The sequence below is a fragment of the Macaca mulatta genome, chromosome 7 (assembly GCF_049350105.2).
Source record: "Macaca mulatta isolate MMU2019108-1 chromosome 7, T2T-MMU8v2.0, whole genome shotgun sequence".
Lineage (NCBI taxonomy): Eukaryota > Metazoa > Chordata > Mammalia > Primates > Cercopithecidae > Macaca > Macaca mulatta.
In genome coordinates this window covers 81,362,317-81,384,532 of record NC_133412.1, presented here as the reverse complement: position 1 = coordinate 81,384,532, position 22,216 = coordinate 81,362,317, and the positions used below count along the sequence as shown (strand labels likewise).

At 41.9% G+C, this 22,216-nt stretch overlaps 1 protein-coding gene across 6 annotated transcripts in view; it reads right to left on the bottom strand.

The window, feature by feature from the left end:
- Positions 1-22,216, bottom strand: part of SV2B (synaptic vesicle glycoprotein 2B) — a 188,974-nt gene that overhangs the window by 29,058 nt on the left and 137,700 nt on the right. For all 6 annotated transcript variants that reach the window (XM_077938317.1, XM_015143054.3, XM_077938319.1 and 3 more), the window contains 4 exon segments: positions 14,451-14,631; positions 13,930-14,081; positions 7,811-7,944; positions 5,999-6,088 (listed from right to left, as the gene is read on the bottom strand). In XM_077938317.1, coding sequence (XP_077794443.1) covers positions 5,999-6,088; positions 7,811-7,944; positions 13,930-14,081; positions 14,451-14,631 — 557 coding nt within the window.

Below are 22,216 nucleotides of genomic sequence, written 5' to 3'. Positions count from 1 at the left end.
AAAAAAATCAAAACCAGTTTCCATCACCTCCTCCAATAAACTTTTCATCTAGGGATAAAGACGAGTCATAGAGTGTCTCCATCTCTTTCTTCAGCCGAAGGACTGAGGATATGAGGAGATAACAGAAGAAAAATACAGATGGGACTGGACAATCCGTGGGGAGAAAGCAGCCCCTGGAAAGTGGACAACCGACTCATCATTTCCAGAGCACTAGGTCTAAGACAGCTTGGCTATTCTTTTTTAAACCGAAAAAACAGTGTTTTGTTTTGTTTTGTTTTTTGAGACAGAGTCTCACTCTGTCGCCAGGCTGGAGTGCAGTGGCACCATCTCGGCTCGCTGCAACCTCCACCTCCTGGGTTCAAACAATTCTCCTGCCTCAGCCTCCCGAGTAGCCGGGACTACAGGCGCGCACCACCACACCCAGGTACCTTTTTTGTATTTTTTAGTAGAGACAGGGCTTCACCATGTTGGCCAGGATGGTCTCGATCTCTTGGCCTTGTGATCTGCCTGCCTCGGCCTCCCACAGTGCTGGGATTACTGACGTAAGCCACTGCACCCAGCCAAAACAGTGGTTCTTAAGCTTTTGAGAGGGCTAGATGCCCATTTGAGAATCTGCTAAAGGCATAGACTCTCTTTCCAGAAATGTCAAGGACATGACCACACTGTGAGCCTCCTGGACTCATCTTGCCACTCCCAGCTATGCAGCCTTTGCAAATGATCTTCCGCCTGAGGTCAGACACGGAAGCGTCAGAACTAACAGCAGACTCTGCAGCAGAACTCTTGGCTGGAGCTGGGTTTCAAGCTAATCAATACCTTCATGGATGTTATGAACCCCAGCGACAGCCAAAGGAGGCTAAAGGGGAAGTTAACACCAACTCAGGAAGCACCTCAAAAACCACACCCCAAAGCCTTAAGTTATCCTCTCAAATGCTGATTTTTCCTTTCTTTGCTCCTTGGGGAAAATATCACTGTCTTCCTTTGGGATTAGGGAGTGGGTGTGTTGACAACTTCAAGCACAGTTACTCACTCTAATTTACGATTCATTAGAACAATTGTCTATGATTCAGTCTAAATTAGAATATGGCCTGTGTTACCCCAGACCTGCAGATGGTGGGTTCTCAACCGAATGCTTCAACTCCTTCTCCTTCCAAAGGTTTCACTGCGAGATTGTGACGCAGCCAACAGGGCTGGTAAAATCTAGAGCTCACAGCACAGGCATCAACTAAAAGTCTGACTGCCCTAAGCTCTCCCTCCAGGCCACTGAATACATCTGTGAGCATGTCTGCTGATGGGGCACACGCAGGAGTAAGACAGGCAAGGCCATCAAGCTGGGCTGAGGACCCGCCCCTTATCGCCAACCACAGGCCAGCTCTCTGAGGTCAGTTACCACTTTCTGGTTATCTCTCTTCTTTCATTTCTTTTTCTGGCCCATCCAGTCATTTACTTCTACATCATTAATATAATCACCAGGTCAGTATAAAATACTGAGCCCATAACCTTTTTTAAGTCCCTCTTCCTGTTGGGTTAAAACTAAAAGCAGAAGTTATGCCTCAGAACCTAGTAACTGGCATGCATGCTGGGATAAGACCAACTCCAAAACTTCATACCTCTCCACATATTGATTTCTGCCTGAACTTCCTTCCTCCAGGTGCACTCCCACCCCAAAAATGAGGAACTCTGATCCTGTTGTAAAAGGCTTTTGTGTCTGAAAATTGGCATTTTGATTGATTTCCTAAGATCTCATTCTTCAGCATTCGGCGGCTGCATGTGTTAAAATAACTCAATGGGAGGCCACTCAACGGAGGTGGCTCTAATGCCCTGGGTTGCCACATTATCAAGCAGAAACCTAACTCAGAATTTTAAAGAAAATGAAACAAGCTCAGCCAATCCCAGTTGGCTGAGTGGGCACTGGCTGTATTATCTTGAACTTCCCACTGGAATAATCCAAATGAGGCAATCATTCAAACTCTAACCCAGCAAATACTTTCTCTTCTCTGCCTCCGTGTTCGACTTATAAAAGCCTCTCTCTCTGCTCCTTCGGTAAAGCCCTGACCCACTTCCAGTGTGAGCTACCTGACTGATGAATCACTGTCTCCGTAAATAAACTCTCTAAAATTTTAATGTGCCAAAGTTTCTCTTTAACACAGTAGAATGCACTGTCAGGAGAGAATGTGGGATGACTTCTCCAAAAAAGGGGCTCCCAGTGGGGCAAGCCCGTTTGGTTGGTGTAGAAGGGGTCCTGCCAGAAGCAACAGTTAGGAAATGCCTGGCTGAGCACCACTGCACCACTGCGTGGAACCTTCTGTACAAGACGCCCTAGGGCAAGATGCGAGTGGGGAGGAGCTGATAGTGTGCGTGGGCAGGCAAAGGCAGACAGGCAGAACAGGGTGGGGTGGACTCCTCCTGGGACAGTCTGTGCGTTTGAAATAAATCTGTTAATAACTGCTGGAGGCATGGGGAAATCCCAGAAAGACACTCTCAGATTTAAAACACTAGTAACCTACTATGCATAAGCAAGGAGAAAATGTTTTATTCCAAAGGGAGAAGAATAGAGAGAAGGCAGAGGAAAAGAGGTGGAGACACTGAAAGGGAGGAGGAGCAGGGAGAAAGGAAGGAGAAGGCTGCACCCTGCGATGTAATTCCTCTGTTCACAAATGTTCAGGAAGCCCATTCAACCCCAAACGCTTGGTATGAGTGATGTCTGTGTGTCTGTCTTAATGTGTGTCTGTGTGTCTGTGTGTGTGTCTTAATGTGTGTGTGTGTTTCTGTGTTTGTGTTCCTGTGTCTGTGTATCTCTGTGTCTGTCTTAATGTGTGTCTATGTGTCTCTGCATCTGCATGTCTGTTTTAATGTGTGTTTGTGTGTGTGTCCCTGTGTGTCCATGTGTTCCTGTGTCTGTGTGTCTTAATGTGTGTCTGTGTCTGTGTGTTTCTGTGTTTGTGTTCCTGTGTCTGTGTGTCTGTGTCTGTGTGTCTGTCTTAATGTGTCTGTGTCCGTGTGTCTCTGTGTTTGTCTTCTTGTGTGTCCCTGTGTGTCCGTGTGTTCCTGTGTCTGTGACTGTGTGTCTTAATGTGTGTCTGTGTCTGTGTGTTTCTGTGTTTGTGTTCCCGTGTCTGTGTGTCTGTGTCTGTGTGTCTGTCTTAATGTGTCGGTCTCTGTCTGTCTTCTCGTGTGTCTGTGTGTGTCTCTGTGTGTCCATGTGTTCCTGTGTCTGTGTGTCTCTGTATGGGTGCCTATGTCTGTGTGTGTCTCCATGTCTTTGTGTATGTGCTTGCGTGTGCCTGTGTTTCAGGCCAGGTTGATGTAGTGCAAAAACCAATCCAGCCAATGTGGAGTCAGAGACTGGAGGCAGAGACAGAAGACCATGGAAACATCTTCCAGAAATAAGCAGGAGCTCGGAGAGAAACTTGGACTTCCTCTGGCCATGGAATGAGGCAGCAGGGGCAGAGTGGCAGGACTGAGCCAGGTACACCCAGAAGCCTCACCAATGTGTGGCTTCCACACCTGCAGCACAGCGGGAGCACTACAGGCCATCACAGAGTCGGCGGGGATGGAAGATCAGGAGAATCATTGTGACCCTTAACGTCTTCCATTTGGAGCATTTCTGTTCATTATGCTTCTTAATAAATGTTTGCAGTACATGTTCTCACTTATAAGTGGGAGTTAAATGATGAGAACTTATGAACACAAAGAAGGGGACAACCAACACTGAGGGGTCTACTTGGTGGTGGAGGGTGGGAGGAGGGAGAGGGGCAGAAAAGATAACTATTGGGTGCTGGGCTTAATACCTGGGTGACAAAATAATCTGTACAACAAACCCCTGTGACACAAGTTCACCTATATAACAAACCTTCACATGTACTCCTGAACCTAAAATAGAAGTTATAAAAAAAAAAGAAGGAAAAACATTGGTCCCATATTTCAGATATTTTAGAAGCAGTAGAATTGAGAAAATATCCCACTGATGAATTTTCCATAAAATCTATAACTTGAGTTAATTTATGAAAAAATGTCATAATTTAAATAATGATTAACATCTGTCTAGCACTTACTCCAAGCCAGGCACTGGTTTTTGTTGTTGTTGTTGTTGTTGTTGTTGTTTTTGGTATTTTATTTAATCCTTACAATAGCCACATTTATAGATATGATTATCCCTCTTTTCTCCATGAGAAAAATGAGGCACGGAGAGTACCTTGCCTAAGGCCACACAGCTAGAAAGTGTCAAAACTGGGATTTGATACTTTGGGTGCAGATGCTTGGCCACCGTGTGATCCTGCCTGAAAAGCAGAGGTTTTAAGTAACAGGTTAACAAGGGTAAATGGTTTACTCGAAACTGAAATTATGGAAGCTAAAAAATCAAAAGCAGTGAATCAAAATTAGGTAGGAGTTACTCCAGGAAGGTTTCCTTGAGAAAATGGATTTGAAGTGGGGGAAGTTATAGAAACAGGCGCACAAAGATGCCTGTAGCCTCCTGGTATGTCAGAGCACGGCAGGCAGGAAGACGGCATCTCTGTAACTATCAGGCCATCATCATGGAAATTACCATTTACCATTCTGTTTTGTTTATTTTTGTTTTGCTTTGTTTGCTTTTAAAACTGGCGAGAAACAAAATTCAGATTAATAGCCAATGATGGTAAGGGTGTAAGGAAATGGGTCCCCTATTGCCTGTGGCATTGTAGATTGGTACAACCCAGTTGAAATGTATTATGATTTGGCAATATATCTCAAGAGATATAAAAATATCCAAGCTCTCTGAGCCAGCACTTTCATTTCTGGGAGTCTACTCCTGGAAATAAAACACTCCTAGAACATGAAGTGGAAGGAACTATGTGCACAAGAAGGTTCATTGCACTAATATTTATAGGAACAAGGTAGTACAACTGGATAAATAAGCTTCTAACATTAGAGACATGTTAGGAAAACTGTGTTAATGTTCATAACACTACTGTTTATTAAAATGATGATTATGAATACTAGGAGACAACATGTAAAATGATAATGAGTGCTACAGTGTTAAATAATATGTACACATAAATATACATACATATGCTGATCCCCAGAGAAATCTGTTTATTTCTGTTACCATTTTTTTTTCAGACACAGTCTTGCTCTGTTGTCTAGGCTGGAGTGCAGAGGCACTATCTCAGCTCACTGCAACCTCTACATCCTGGGTTTAAGCAATTCTCATGCCTCAGCCTCCTGAGTAGCTGGGATTATAGGCACATTCCACCACACCCAGCTAATTTTTTTGTATTTTTAGTAGAGACGGGGTTTTGCCATGTTGGCCAGGCTGGTCTTGAATGCCTGACTTCAAGTCATCTGCCAGCCTTAGCCTCTGATGTGGTTTGGCTCTGTGTTCCCACACAAATCTCATCTTGAATTGTACTCCCATAATTCCCACATGTTGTGGGAGGGACATGATGGGAGATAATTTTAATCATGGGGGTGGTTTCCCCCATACTGTTCTCATGGTAGTGAATAAGTCTCATGAGATCTGATAGGTTTATCAGAGGTTTCTGCTTTTGCAAATTCCTCATTTTCTCTTGCCGCCACCATGTAAGAAGTGCTTTTCACCACCTGCCATGATTCTAAGGCTTCCCCAGCCACGTGGAACTGTAAGTCCAATTAAACCTCTTTTTCCTCCCAGTCTCGGGTATGTCTTTATCAGCAGCATGAAAATGGACTAATACAGCCTTCCAAAGTGCTGGGATTACAGGCATGAGCCACTGCGCCTGGCACCATTTTTAAAAACAACTAGCAACCTAAGGAAAAACCTCGAAGGATATCCATCAAAATGCAAAGAATAATTATTATAAAATAACAGCAATATCAGAGTCTTTATTCTCCTTTTGACAAATTTTCTGTTATGTGCTTAAATTACTTTTTTTTTTTTTTTTTTGAGACTGAAACCCCGTCTCTACTATTAAATTACTTTTTAGCAAACCAAAGCAGTGAAGAGGAGAACCCCCTTCTTATTGGCAGGCAACCCCACACTCACCGTGAACACTTTCTCTGGGGTCCCCTTAGCTCTCATGTTGGTGTCATGGACTTGCTTGAGAATCATCCAGGCTTCGTCATGTTTTCCCATCTGGTGAAACCAAGGAAAGACACAGGAAAAATTCATTGCTGACTATGCCTTCTGTTCATTAGGGGTGGAAAATCCGACGAACTCAATGGGAAGGTTGATACGAGCATTCCTACCAGGTCTGAGGCAATTGCATGTGGACTCATTACCATCTAGGACCTGTGAAAGACCAGGACAAGCTTCCATCCCCAGCCAATCTTACAAGGATAATAAGGTCGTGCTTTCAAGGTGTAAATGCTAGGTAGTATTATCATTATACACTCTAAGTAACTAATCGCAGTTATTAGGTTCCTCACTGATGAGATAAGGCAAAGAAACAATGTGTTACAGGTTGAACTGTGTCCCCCCAAAAAAGATATGGTGAAGTCCTAATCCCCAGTACCACAGAGAGTGACTTTATTTGGAAATAGGGTTGTGGCAAGTGCAATTAGCTAAATTAAGATGAGGATATTCTGGAGTGGGTGGAGCCCTGATTCAACAGAACAGCTGCCCTTATAGGAAGACATCCATATGGAGACACAGAGGCATGCAGGGAGGATGCCATGTGATGATGAAGGCCACGACTGGAGTGATGCAGCTGCAAGCCAGGGAATGGTCAAAATTGCCGCAAACCACCAGAATCTGGAAGAGGCAAGGAAGGAGTCTCCCCTACAGTTTTCTGAGGGAGCATGACCTTGCTGCTGCTTTGATTTGGGACTTCAAGCCTCTGAAAGTGTGAGACAAATCTGTCTTTTAAAGTCACTCAGTTTGTGGCATTTTGCTACAGCAGCCCTAGGACACTCCTATCCGACCAAGGGTGCAAAACTCCCTGTTGCATCTGCCTCCTGATCAAAGGGGTGAACAGGGACATTCAACATGGAGGATCACTCTGCAGATGGCTTAGGAAGGAGGCAGATAAGTGGACTCTGCAGATTGGGGCTGGAAGAGCCTCAAGGTCCTGTTGCCCCTCTGCCTGCTCCTGTACTGTCTGACTTCTGCAAGCAGGAGGCTCCCCCGCTGTTGGAAGGCTCATGGGACTCATCTCTCAGGAAACAGATGCAGCTGTCTGGTGGCTGGGGACCCTGTGCAGCTAAGAGACCCGAAAGGCTTGGGAGCGGCAACAAGCTGTACCATAGCTCTTACTGCGAAACACAGAAAAACAGCAGCTCTAAAGACCTTCCTTCCTTCCTTCCTTCCTTCCTTTATTTATTGAGACAGGGTCTCTCTTTGTTACCCAGAGTGGAGTGCAGTGACACAACCATGGCTCTCTGCAGGCTTGATCTCTGGGGCCCAAGCAGTCCTCCCATCTCAGCCTCCAAGTAGCTGGGACCACAGGCATGCATGCACCAAATCACTCAGCTAATTTTTTTTTATTTTTATAGAGATGAGGTCGCCCTATGTAGCCCAGGCTAAAAAACTTCCTAATCAGGACCTCAGGGGACAGTGGGTGCTGTGAGGCAGCTCAGGAGCTGCCTTCCACCACTGCACAGTCTTGGGAAGGAGCTCCTGCTCTGGGCTCCACAAGCTCTTGAATCTTCCAGCATTTACAGCCCGTGAATCCATGACCTGCCACCATCACAGCAGGCAGGGTGCCAGATTTAATGATGAGTGAGGTCAGCCAACCTGGGGGAGTCTGCAACGCGTAAGCAGCAGAGGATGTGGGACTAGGGACTGAGAGAAGGAAGCGAGGCTGGATTCCGGTGGCTGTTTTGTCGCTCTCCCCCTGGTGGAAAAGCACTGACTCACCTCTAGCAGAAACCGTGGGCTCTCTGGCATGAACTTCAGGGCCACCATGGACACAGTGCAGGGCAGAGCACAGACGATGACAAACACTCTCCAGCTATGGAAGTGGTAATTGGTCCCCATGCTGAAGCCCCAGCCTGCAAAGGAGCAGTCAGTCAAAGGATTTCTGGGACATGATCTTTTCCTCTACAGAAGAGTGACTCTGAAGCCCTGCCTCATAAACTTCAGGGCACAAGATAATCACCCAGGGAGGTGGTTAAAATGCAGACTCCTCAGCTGTGCCTCCAAAGCTTCTGAGTGGTAAGTCTGGGATAGGAGCTGCATCTTGACAAATCTGCAAAATGATATTTCTCACATTGCAAATTTGTCAAAATCTGCATTCTGACAAATCCCCAGGTCCAGGCCTGGCCTGACATTTACAGAGCCTTGGATAAGAGTACAAACAGAAGCAATAGGCCATATCTCTATAGAATCATTGTATTTTTAAGATGGCAAATTGTTAAATGAAATCTATTCTATCTGCCTGCCTTGACAAGCAACAAGCTAGAAGTCTAGGCCCAGAATTTATACCCATATGTGCCACATCCCCTTTTCAATCCCTCAACCCCTCCTTCCAAGTGAGGGATCTCATGCAGACATACGTGGACATACCACTGTGATGGGAATGGGCACTCCTGTCTTGATTTCTTGAGTCTACAGGAATTCCTGGGTCCTGAGCACCCACAGCATAATCTGGATGGAGATGGGGATGGGGGTCTTGGCCTCAGAGATCCCTTGCCTCGCGGGAAGGGGTGCAGCCAGAGGAAGGCCAGAGCAGTGCCTCATACGGCCCAGGGCTTCTATTGGAGATCCCTCTTTCCAACGTCAAAGGGCAATGCCAGCTCCAGGTGATTCCAGTGCAAAGGGTTCAGGACCCCATTTTGAAAAACACTGTAAGTTGTTATATGACTACACAATTTTTTAAAATGAGAGACTGAACTTCTACATTCAAAGGCATCCTATCATCATTGAAATGGGAAGATAACTAGCTCCTATTCAATCATCATTATTGAAAGCATTGCTAAAACTCATCTTCAGAAATTACATTGAAGCATTGTTTTGAATATCCTCATGGGTAGCAAACTTCCCTCTTTTAAGTAATAAAGTGAAAAGAGCCTAGACTTTTGCAGTCACAGAGATCAGAGTTCTGGTCTGATCCTATGGAATCGCATTCGTGGGTTTTCACAGCTGTAGAATACAGGTAATGATACCTCCATAGATTTGTCATGTGTGAACGCTCCTAGCAACCCATCATACTTCACCTGCTTTGAGAGTACATTTGATTTTTTTTAGAAATAGCTCCATGACATTTAGTGCCAAGGATGTTGAATAAAATAGATAAATATCAGCAAAGATCAGCAGAAGAATTTTAAAAAAAATAGAGCCGAGATTATAAAATAGACTGGTTTTCTCATGCCATGAAGTATTTCTGAAGACAATTCAAATTGTATTTGTGAAAGACAAGACTATGTAAATAAATATATCGATTTATAAAGTTTAGAGGGCAATAGTTATTTTGATATAAAACTTCTATTTCATTTACTTAGAAATATAACATATGGCCAACTCCAGTGGCAAACAGCTTGCCTTGAATTTTTATTACTCTGTTGTGGTTCAACTTGTTCTACACGCAGCAGACTCTTAACCAATTATCTGCTGTTCCTGCAGACATTTTCTACTCTATTTGTACAATTAAAAGACTAGGTAGAGGGAATCCCAGTTTGGAAATGTGGGACTGTGGTCCCTTGGACACCTTTGGCCACAGCAACTGAACACACACCTCATCCAATACACTCAATCAGAATCGAATCTCTTTTTGCACAGCTTGGTCTCTTATCATCTCACTGAGGCTTGTTCGTTCACTTTAATTTTAATTTAAAAACCTTTTCTTTCTCCTGGGAGTAACACTAGAAAGAGGGAGATAAAACCATAGCAATATTTACACATTCTCAGCTCATGTGCAAAAACTATTCTGGCATCATTAGAAGTAAAGGTGATCAAAACCACACAGCAGTCAAACTCAGATGGATAACCAAGGAAGAGGGGCAGAAGCAGTTATGTTTATAAAGTATTCTGCTTCAAAAAGATCTTTTTCTTTATTATAATATGCACAAATTATACAAAATCCATTATTCCCTCACACCTCTCTGACTTTTATGGTGATTTCAGTAATCTGCATTTATCACATTCATTAGGCACATCTTCGGGGCCTTAAATTAAATAAAATTAAATGGCAAACTGCTTCCAAATATTTGGAACAGTATTAATTTGGAGGAAGAGATTGTTCTGTTTGCTGATCTTCTAGCTTGCCCTACTTTTCTCTGTCAGGATTTCACAAACAGCTGGTAATGCTGACTACAATGGGAATTAATCTTCCATAATATATCCATTTTTTTCTGAGCTTTACCCATGAGTTCACAGGAAAACATTCTGAGCTTTGTAATTTTCTTTCTCAATGAGCCAGTCACTCAAATTCCTGGTGCCAAGACTTTCCCTTACTTCAGTTTTGCAAAATCAATTAAACAGACTACACAAGCTGTACACACAAATATCAGTCTCTTCTCTAAAGTTACACTTGCATTTGTTAGAGGATTAATGCATTAGGCACATTGGAAAATACCATCAAATGTCTGGTTCACCGTGGACAAAACATCCGAGGCTTAAGGTAAATAATGGCTCTTGTTACACTGTGATTCTAGCCTACCATATTTCTAGGATGGATTTCCCACAAGTGAATGCCTGTTTCAATTAAGCCTATCATCCAGGAGGCTTCTATTTTAAAATGGAGTATAAAAGTCACAGATATCATACAGGCATACACATAGGGAAATGTCCTGTCCATCTGGGGTAAAATAATTTTTTTAATTTTTTTATTTCCACAGGTTATTGGGGAAGAGGTAGTGTTTGGTTACATGAGTAAGTTCTTTAGTGGTGATTTGTGAGATTTTGGTGCACCCATCACCCAAGCAGTATACACTGCACACAATTTGTAGTCTTTTATACCTCACCCCCTTCCCACCCTTTCCCCAAGTCCCCAAAGTCCATTGTGTCATTCTTACGCCTTTGCATCCTCATAGCTTAGCTCCTACTTATGAGTGAGAACTTACGACGTTTGGTTTTCCATTCCTGAGTTACTTCACTTAGAATAATAATCTCATTTGGGGTAAAGTATTTAACCACAAGCACTGCTGTCAGCCTGCAGTGGTCAGACAGTTACCATGGTGCCCCTCTGCCATGGACATCCCATCTATGTTGGTCAACATGTCCCAAACCTGAATTCTTTTATTGCTTTCCTAGAAATCAGACACTGACACAGTAGTGTGTGCATTTGCGTAAGTGTGTGTGTTTGTGAAGTGAAAAAAAGATGCAGTTTGTAGTGACTATTGTGGGTTGCTAGCTTCCCTCACAACATCCTCCTGCCTTTTCTTCACCACTGCGTTGCACACCTGTGGTTTCGGTGGGACTGACCCTATCCCTAGGGACAGAAGTGGATCTAAACCCTTCTGGACCTGCATCCCCTGGTGTATAGTGGTTGGCTGTGGTGGACACATGACCAAGGCTGATCCAATCAGAGGGAAATCAAAGACCCTTTCTCATTGGTCGAGTGTGAGGGTGGGCTTTCCCCATGAAACAAGTAGTCTGCAAATAGAAAGCCTGGTATTGCTAATGCTTCCAGGAGGGAAGTTAGCCTGAGTACTAGAATTATCCTGGAATTTTTCTCAACATTAATTCCTCTGTGTACCCCAAGAATTGCCAAAGGTTCGGGCTGGCAGGTATATCTACAGCTGATTCTTTTTGTGTCCTTTCTCCCCTCCATTTTACAGGTGAGGGAACCCAGGCTGAAAAGATGGATTGACTTGTCCCATATCACACAGCACCACTATTTGGATTCAGCTTTTATTCAGATGTAAGTTGCTTCCCTCCATAAAAGGGTTTTCAATCACTTCATTTAAATGTGAAAATAGGCCGGGCACTATGGCTCACACCTGTAATCCCAGCACTTTGGGAGGCTGAGGCGGGTGGATCACTTGAGGTCAGGCGTTGGAGACCAGCCTGGCCAACATGGTAAAACCTCGACTCAACTAAAAATATAAAAATTAGCTGGGTGTGGTGGCTCACACCTGTAATCCCAGCTACTTGGGTGACTGAGACACGAATATTGCTTGAACCTGGGAGGCAGAGGTTGTAGTGAACTGAGATCATGCCACTGCACTCCAGGCTGGGTGATAGAGCGACACTGCGTCTCAGGAAAAAAAAAAAAAAAAAAAAAGTCCTTAGTATTCAAAGTCCTTATAATCCCTTAGTATTCAAACATTTGGATCAACTAACAGGGAAAATGATATTATATCAAGAATTGTGAGGAAAAAAAGGAAAAAAAAGCAATGCCTCAAAACCATATAATCAACAGCATAGTACATGGGCAATTAAAGTGTGCATTTGAGTGAGGGATAAATTGCAGAACCTGATGGTAGCAGCAATACAATTTTGTATCTAAAATTATGGAGAACTAGAGTGACAGAATTGACTGGACCTGCATCCCCTGGTGTATAGTGGTTTATTTTACTATTCCTTTATTTCACTATTCTTTATTTCACTATTCCTGTTCATATTTATCCTGTTTCTGATATATTTCAACTCTTTATTTCACTATTCCTGTTCATATTTATCCTGTTTCTGATATAAAATCCAGTGAATTTTCAAGTGCTAGATATGGCAAAGACAACAGGGTCTTCCAAAAACCACTTCCTCTACTTTGTGGGCACACAGCTCGATTGTTACCCAGTGTCCCTTGCAGGAGGGTGTGGGCCTGTTACAGATCAGGGGCCACTGGAATATGAGCAGAGATGGTGAGTGTGCTCTACTTCCTGGCCTTTAGCCAGTCTACAACTGCCCAGTCTCTTTCCCCAAACCAGAGACCTTGTAAACTGTGTGTTGAAGATGACAGAATGACACAATGGAAGGAGTCTAAACTCCAGAATTTTCGATGGAGTGGAGCCACTTGCAGATCAGGAATGCCTCGCATAAGGGAGAAGCTTTCACTGTGTTAAAACACTGAGATTTCAGGGTTTATCAGTTTGTCAGGGTAATGTGCCCAGTAACAGCTTAACTAATATAGTAGGTACTGTCTAAACCAAAGCTTGTTCTTAAAAAGGTATACATGGAGCCTCCGTGAGCCTCCATTAGCTCAGAAAGCACAGCAGAGAGGGTCGTATTTAAAACAAGGCAATAAATAGGTGGTAAAGTGTCGGTCAGCTTCAGGGGCAAGTGTCTGCTACCCCCTCGGGGTCTGAGGATTCTAAATCACTGCTAAACCTATACTCATAATCAGTGATTTACCAAAAATGATTTTGAATGATGATAAGAGTATTACTCGGTATACTCCAAAAGCAGAATCAAAGTCAAAATTGCTGCCTTCTCCCTACTTTGCTCTTGACGAAACCAGTAGTAAAAGTTGATGTTTCCATGTCTCTGTCCAGAGAATACAGTGCTTACAATTATCCAGGAAAATAAAATTGTCCCAGCTGAAACCATGACCTTGTCTATAAGGGCTGCTGCACTTCCACAGTCAAACAAGAGTGACAGCAGGCACTAGGGTAGAAAGAGTACAAGCCTACCGCACCTGAGGGGACATCAGGACTCCAGCCCCCACTCCACCACATGCCAGGGACATGGTCTTGAGCGAGTCACCAACTTCTCTTGGCTTTTGTCGCTTACCTGTCATCTATAAAATGAGGTTACCAAAGCCTAACTTGCTCAGGGGGAGGAGGGCTGGAGGAGATGAAAGTTGAAATTATTTCAAATAAAAGTAAGGAAACAAGAAAAGGAGAGAGGGAAGGAGACAGGGAAGAATGAAGGAAGGGAAGGAAGGAGGAAGAGAGGGAGGACAGGATATATTTTTCAAAAAAGACATGTGAATTGAAATTAACAATGCGTCTGCAATGTTAGAAGTTGTTAAGAAAGATCAAGGTCACATATGGGAACTGTGCGTGAGTACATGAAATAAGGCTGAGGATAGGGACTATTGTTTGGATGCAGGAGCCATAGAAACAGGGGCCCCTAGGCTGTTTTGAGCCATGGCTCACCATAGTGTGGAATGATGCTCCAGGCCATGGCAGATGCGTAGAGGCCCCCAGTCATCCAGAAGATGCCCAGCCAACTGAGGTGTTCTCCTCGCTTCTCCCGAGACAAGAATTCAGAAAAATAGGCAAAAACAATTGGCAGAGCACCCCCAATACTGCAGAGGGAAAAGTCCAGAGAGAAAGAATCAAGTCATACACTAAAAATGGTCACAGCAGAAACCAAGTTGCCTATACCCCACCTTAGACTCTGTGGTGAAATGACCCAGTTAATTTGAGGGACCAGCCAGGTAGTTCCTCTCTACATGTGGGAAGCAGTCTTGGATTATTTTGACACTGCATGCTGACTTCAGAGGCTAATCCTAACCCTAACTCTTTCTAAGGTTCAACTTTAATATGGTATCCTGAAAGTCAAACACAAACTCAATCAGTCCAAGGGTTTCTGGAGTTATCTCTCAGAGCTAGAGTACCAGAATGGATGGGCCATTGGTCTGGGAGGGTCCAGCTCCAGCTCCCTAAGAACATACCCGATGCCTGAGATGAGTCGGCAGAAGAGGAAGGCTCCATATCCCTGCACGAAGGAAGAGAGGGAGGCGAAGGAGGCATTGACGGCCAGAGACATGCTGAGGACTCGCTTCCTTCCCAGCTTATCAGCCAGGCCTCCCAGGATGAAAGCCCCCGCCATCATTCCCAAGTAGACTATCATCCCTGCAATGAGGGGAAGGAGGGGCGAGAATAGAGAGAAAAGACAAAAGATTAGATTCTATATAATGTTTATAAAATACAGTGTTCATTTTTACTTATCCTAGAATTTCTGTGTCATAGACACAAAATGGTGGAATGTGATATTTGTGGCAAATTAGAAGTACTATACAAATACAACTTTTTACAAATGTTATCTTAAAAATGGCCTTACCAGGTTTATACACATGTACACAGACTAACGCATATCAACCAAAACTGAGATAGCTGTAAGACCACCCATTTAGGTGCATCATCTGCAGACAAGGGAAATGCTGCAATTTTTTAAGCAAGGAAAATGTTTGTGTTGCAAAAGCCCTCAACTGGTAGATTATGTTTAAGGAGAGAATTTCCAGGGTAAAGTGTGGCAAAGTGGATATGGGAAATGTTAGGAAGGAAGAACATGGTAGAAGTGAAAAACAGCAATTGAAAGCAACGCCAGCTATGTTATTACCACCCAAGAAGGACCTTTCTTCAAGCTACAACCAATGTCTAGGCTTAAGGAAATGTAGCATATTTGTATATGGTGTGAGATAAGGGCCCAGTTTCACTCTTCTGCATGTAAAATCCAGTTTTCCCAATGCAACTTATTGAAGAGACTGTTTTTCCCCTATTGTGTGTTCTTGTCACTTTTGTTGTAAATCAATTGACCATAAATGTGTGAATTTATTTCTAAGCTCTCTATGCTGTTCCATTGGTCTATATGTCCGTGTTTATGCCAGTACCATTTTTTAAAAATCACTATAATTTTGTAGTATATTTGAAAGCAAGTAGTGTGATGCCATCAACTTTGTCCTTTAGCTCAAGACTGCTTTCCCTATCCAAATCTTTTGTGGTTCTATATGAATTTTAGGATTTTTTTTTCTATTTCTATGAAAAATGCCATTGGAAGTTTGATAGGGACTGCATTGAATCCGTAGATTACTTTGGGCAATATAGATACTTTAACAATATTAATTCTTTCTATTCATAAACATGGGATATCTTTCCATCTATTTGTGTCTTCTTCTATTTCTTCGTCAATGTCTTACAGTTTTCAGTATAAAGACCTTCATTTCTTTGGTTAAATTCATTCCTAAGTACTTTTTAATGTTATCGTAAATGAGATTGTTTGTTAGATTTCGTTTTCAGATACTTCATTGTTAGTATATAGAAACACTACTATTTTTTATGTTGGTTTCTTATTTTGCAACTTTACTGAATTTGTTTATTAGTTCTAACAATTTTTTGGTGGCATCTTTAGGGTTTTCTATGTATAAGATGCCATCTGCAGAAACCATTTTACTTCTTCATTTCTGATTTGGATGCCTTTTATTTCTTTTTCTTGCCTAATTGCTCTGTGTTGAATAGAAGTGGCAAGAGTGAGCATTCTTGTCTTCTTGCTGATATTAGGGGGAAAGCTTTCAGCTTTTCATTATTGATTATGATTGTCAGTTGTGAGCTTGTCATACATGGCCTTCTATACCTAATTTGTTGAGAATTTTTATCATGAAAAGATGCTGAAGTTTTGTCAAATGCTTTTTCTGCATCTATTAAGATGATCATATGATTTTTATCCATTATTATGTTAATATGGTATATAATTTTTATTGATTTGCACATGTTTAAACATCTGTTCATGCCAGGCACAAATCTCACTTGATCGTGGTGTATGATCCTTTTAATGTGCTGCTGAATTTAATTTGCTAGTATTTTGTAGAAGATTATTGCATCTGTGTCCATCAGGAATATTGACCTGTAATTTTCTTTCCTTGTAGTGTTCTTCTCTGGCTTTGGTATCAGAGTAATGGTGGACTTGTAAAATGAGTTTGTAATATTCCTTCCCCTTCAATGTTCTGGAAGAGTTTGAGAAAGGTTGGCATTAATTATTCTTTAAATGTTTGGTAGAATTCAACAGTAAAGCCAGCAGGTCCTAGGCTTTTCTTTGTTGAGAGGTTTTTGGTTACTAATTCAATCTCTTTAGTCATTACTAGTTTGTTAAGATTTTCTATTTCTTCACAATTGAGTCTTGGTGGATTGCATGTTTCTAGGTATGTATGCATTTCTTCCAGATTACACAACTTGTTGTGTGTAACTTTTCATAATAGTATCTGTGATCCTTCATATTTCTGTGGTATCAGTTGTAATGTCTTCTCTTTCATTTCTGATTTTATTTGAGCCTTCTTTTTCCTTAGTCTAGCTAAAAGTTTGCCAGTTTTGCTTATCTTTTCAAAAAACCAGCTCGTTGCTTTAACTATTACACTTTGCTGCTCTTTATAGATAGCGTTGGTTAGATTCCTTCGCTCTACGTTAGTCCATTCTTTCTTCATCTGCTCACCCCCAGTATTGCTTGCCAAGTGAGGAATGGTTCCATCCTTTCAAGGAGATAAACAATAAAATGTAAGATTATCTCTGAGTGAGAAAAAAGGTGCCCAATAAAGATATCTGTCAGGTATTATTAAAACCCAGAAGAAGAGCAAACCTTGGATATAATTCACTCAATGTGGGAAGACTTCCAAGAGAAAGACGTTGAGCTGTTCTTGAAAGACAAACAGAATTTAGTCTGATTTCCATTTGGTGACTGAGGCAAAAAGGAAGTCTGATATGTTTGGGCAACTTCTTGTAAGTGGCCTAGCATGAGTACAGCATAGTTCATGTAGGGGAACCTGATGAGGGTTCAGGCTAGAGGGTAGGACAGAAGCCAGATCATAAACGTGTGTGTGTGTGTGTGTGTGTGTGTGTGTGTGTGTGTGTGTGTGTGAAAATGTAGATGTATGGAGGCATGCATGTGTGATTGTGTGTGTGCACATGGGTGTTTGCATGTATGTGTATGGGCCCATAAATTGAAAGCAGGAAGAGCGAAAAGAGACTTAGAGGAGTGGTCCAGAGATTTGCTGAGAGCTAGTCTCTATAGCCCATACCCTGATTCCACCCTAGAGAAAAGCACTAGCATCCAATAAAAGTCTGTTTTTTCTTTTACTTCAATAAAGCTATCTTCAGCACTTCTCAAACTTTACTGTGCACATAAATCACCTGGGGATCTTGTCAAAATCATATTCTGATTCAGCAGGCCCGAGAACGGGCCCTGGGATTCTGCATCTCTAACAAGCTGCCAGCTGAGGCCAGTGCTGCTGGTCTGGGGACCACATTTTGAGTAGCAAGAGGCTAGAGCACATCTGTCCTCCTGTAAACAGTAAACAGTGATGAGAATCCAGGCCTTAGAACCCAAAGATCTCATTCACTAGTTGTACAATTTGGGAGCAAAACCTCTCACTTTCTGAGGGTATTAATCACCTCATTTATAAACTGATTACTGAACTAGAGATGATCTCCAAGTTGCCTTCCCATTCATTAATTTTACATTAATTTTTTTAAAATGTAAATAATGAAAGATGAAGTACTGTGGATTTCCCAGGAAGAAGATATTCATATTAAAAACATAAACTCAGACACAAATGTTTGATTAGACTACTTACGGCCATACAAGGCATCTTTATGACATTGTACACATGGATCAAAATATCACAGGTGCTCCAAAACAGGTACAACTATGATAAGTCAATTTAAAAAGAATCAAATAACAATAATAAAGATCTCATTAACAAAAAAGTGGCTTCTAGCCTACCAGTTTGCAATCTTAGCAATGAACACTGTGCAGCTATGAAGTTATTGTCTCTCAGCTCCAAAGCCACCCGTCTAGACCTTACTTGGTTCACAAATCCCAGCCACTCTCTGCTAGGCTCTGCCAACAGAGGGCGCTAGAGGGAGGCTTCAAGGCTGGGGAAGGAAGAAAGGACCTGTCCTTTCTGTTCCTGTAATTTCACCCTGACTGCCGCAATTCCTTTCCAGACAGCAGCTGCATCCAATTAGCAGAAGCCACACTGCACTTCATTCTCCTCTCCAACACCAGCAACTGCCAGCCAGGGCCTCTCTTCAGAGGGCTGAGTTGCAGCTTCATGGAACCCCTTTTCAAGATTCTAAGTTATAATCATTCCAATCTCTTTCCTTTATTCTCCAAGCCCTAGGGAAGGCAGCTTCTCCCTGCATGTACTACCTCAGTGATACTTTTCAAAAGCATTTCAACCCGCCCTGTTAATAATTTTTACATTAAAATCTCTCTCTTCAAATAACTGGTATGATTTCTGTCTCCTGACTATCCCATGACTGATCTAGACACCTAGACAAATTGAAAAACTTTAGAACTAGTCAGATGTTGAATTCAACCCCTTAATTTTACCAGACGAGGAGGCTGAGCCCCAGAAAGGGTCTATAACTTGCCCAGAACCTCAATGCTGGCCGAAGACCTGCTGGCACTGCATTTCTGGTCTCCTGGTTCCAGGCCTGGTGCTTTCACTACTAAACCTCACTGTCCAAGGCCATGGAGGTACCACAGAGAATAAGAAGAGCTTTTCAAATGCTGTCTTTGAAGTCTAGGAAAAGGAAGAATGAAGGAAAAATGAGCCTATCACCAGGGAAGGGAAATACCAAATTAACAATGTCTCTGGAATGGTTATGTTATTAGATTCATTTAAAATCTGTCTTTAGCAAAAGAAATTTTAAAAATACATTTGGAAAATTAGAGTGCAGTGGAGTTATCAAAAATTACTTTAGTGTGAAGCAGATAAGGAACTAGTTAGAAAGCTAGAAATTCAATCATCCTTCAATTTCACTCAGCAAGCTCAGTGGCATATTAGGGAAATGACCCTAATATACTGAGATTTTTGAGGAAATTGAAAACCAGGATTGCTACTTGCAGAGTAGAGGAGGAGGAGGAGGAGGAAGAGGAGGAGGAGGAGATTGAAAGGAGGAGGGATGTAGCGGAGTGGAAGAGACTTTTAGTTGGTGGTAACACAACAAAGGAAATAGAATACCCCTCCTTGGAAGAGGGAGGAGCCTGCAGTGACAGGCATCAGGCAAGAAAGATCCCAATTCTGAGACTGAGACATCTGGGCCATGGTCCTGGCTCCATGATTACCACAGCATGACTGTGGGCTGCCCATTCAGCCTCTCTGACCATTATCACATCTTTGTAAAATTCAGTGCTCATCTTCGCAGTTGTTAGGATTATACAGGGGAGTGGATTTAAAGTATCTAGCAAAATGCCTGGCACCAAAGTAAATGCACAATTAATAAAAGCTGCTATTGATATTATTAGCAGTACAACTTAAAATTAGGACCCTGGAAAGCCACAGGATTAGAAAAATAAAAATAAGATGGTGATATTTTAAAAACAAGTCAATCATATACGGAAGGAATATGAGGAAAGAGGATACAGAATAGCAGAGGAAACTTATTTTTAGTAGTATGCCCTTTAAATGTACCTCCCTCTCGCCTTACCTGGAGAAGGAGCCAGGTTCCAATAAAAAGCTTTTTTGAAAAATATTTTTGAAGTTTCCTCTAACAAGACTTTGAAGGGGGGGAATTTTTTTTTTTTTTTTTTTTTGCTAACTCAGATTTCTTCAGTTCCCACGTTAAATTTTATCTCCTTAGAAAGGCATCCCTGATGTTCCAAACTAAGGCTCCACTAACTTTTTCTATAAAGGGATAGAGCATAGATATTTTACTTGTAAAATGTACTTTGCCAATCTTCTATGGTCTCTGTCACATCATCTTATTATTCCTAAGTTTACAGCCCTTTACGAATGTAAAAAAAATAAAAAATAGGTCACAGGTTTGTAGGCCATAGTTTGTTGGTTCCTGTTCCAAATTTCAGTTGCCCCTCATAGTCTTTTGGCAGTGTACCATTGCTTTTCCTTTGTATCGCATGTCTCTAGTTGATATTGTATATTTATTTGTTTGATATTTGCCAAACTCCTGTGGCTGTAAACTCCTGGAGGAAGGGACCATGTTGATTTTGCTTGAGCAGAGTTCGCCACTGTTTCTCTAGCACAGAGGTGTACACGTAGTGGGTACTCCATTAATATTTGTTCAACACATAAAATAATATAAAAGTAATTCCTATTCACTGTAGGAAAATCTGAAGAATATCCCCCAAAACGTATAAAAGGTAAAGCAAAAATCTATCCATCATACCACCACTCAGAGACAGCTGTTAGCAGCCTTTATTTTTGTATTTGTATTCGTATGTGTATAACTACATACTGTATTTACATGATAGAAACCTTTTTCTATTGAAAGCTTCGTAGTCTAGCTTTTCACTTAATAAACAACTCAGCAAAGAATATTTTTTGCATATGTCTTTGTTGGTGTTTCTAGTTATTTGTTCAGAACAGATTCCAAGAAATTGAATCATGAGATCGAAGGAGATCAACAAGTTTATGGCTCTTGAGACACAATGCCAAATATCCCTCCAGAGAGCTGGCAGATATCAGAAACCTCTTTCCAGCTTTAGAGATGCTTTTCACACCGACAGAGTATTTCCTCTCCACACCAGAGGCAGCAGGATAAGATGTACTATCAGACCACACTGGCTTACCATGGTGACATGAAAGCAGAGGCCCTGCGTGGGTGAGCTTCTTTATTTAGCAATTAACCAAAGACAAAGAAGACACTTCTAGCCTTTTTCTTGCTTGAATATGTAGAAATTAAATGCATTCATTATCCTGAGAGGATTATGAGCTTCTTTTTCCTGCAGCGACTCAAACATTTATTTGACTATGCATATGCTTCCCAGGGATAAAAATCAGCGTCTTCCAACTAAACCATCTCCATTCCATCTATAATAACATCTCTAAAAAGTAATTCCTGTCATTTCCATTCCATTTATTTATTACTCAACCAAATATACCCCCCTTGGAGGGTAATATTCTCTTGGACTAGCACGTGGGGTTCACAGTCCCTCAAAGTGGTAAATGTGATAAATGTTTTAACATATATGGGAATCCCACAAAGAACTCTCACTTTGGTATTAAATCATGGAGGAACATCAGGGTATCCATTTGCACACCCTATGAAATAAGACGCACTGGGTAAGTCAGTCAGGTGCTTTGTTTATGTGGCATCTGGATGCTTGGAAACTTCTGGATGAGTAAACACTTTATTTTGGGTCAAAAAGGTTTGGCTTGAACACGTCATCTAGTGGAAACTAATCTAGAATCACCATGTTAGACTTTTCTAGTCTTTTATGGGTCCAGTAAACTCAAGTGAATGAATCTTCAGAAGTGGGTTAACTCGTCCATTCTCTTGGTAGTTGGAACTGTTTCCTAAATGTCACATAAGATATTTGGATACAAATGTGTAGAGGAGAAATGAAGGGACAAAAGAATTAGCATTTGTTGATCTCCTGCCATATGTAAGATAGTATGATAGGTCACATGTCTAATAATTTCAATTTGTCATTCCAACCTTGTGAGGGAGGTACTAATGGCTTCATTTAACAGATGAAGAAACTGAGGTTAAGAGATTTCCTCTCTGACCACAATTATTAAAGTGTAAGTAAACTTTCCCAGTATCTGATGAAAGAACCTAGGATTATAGTTGAGTGAGTCACCAATGCCCCAAATTATGACATAGCCCATGAGGAAAGATACACCAATGCTCTTCAAGGACAGCAGGGTTGGGGTGAGGCATTTGTCACTCTGCCTGAGGATGCAACATTCTCACTCGCCCTGGC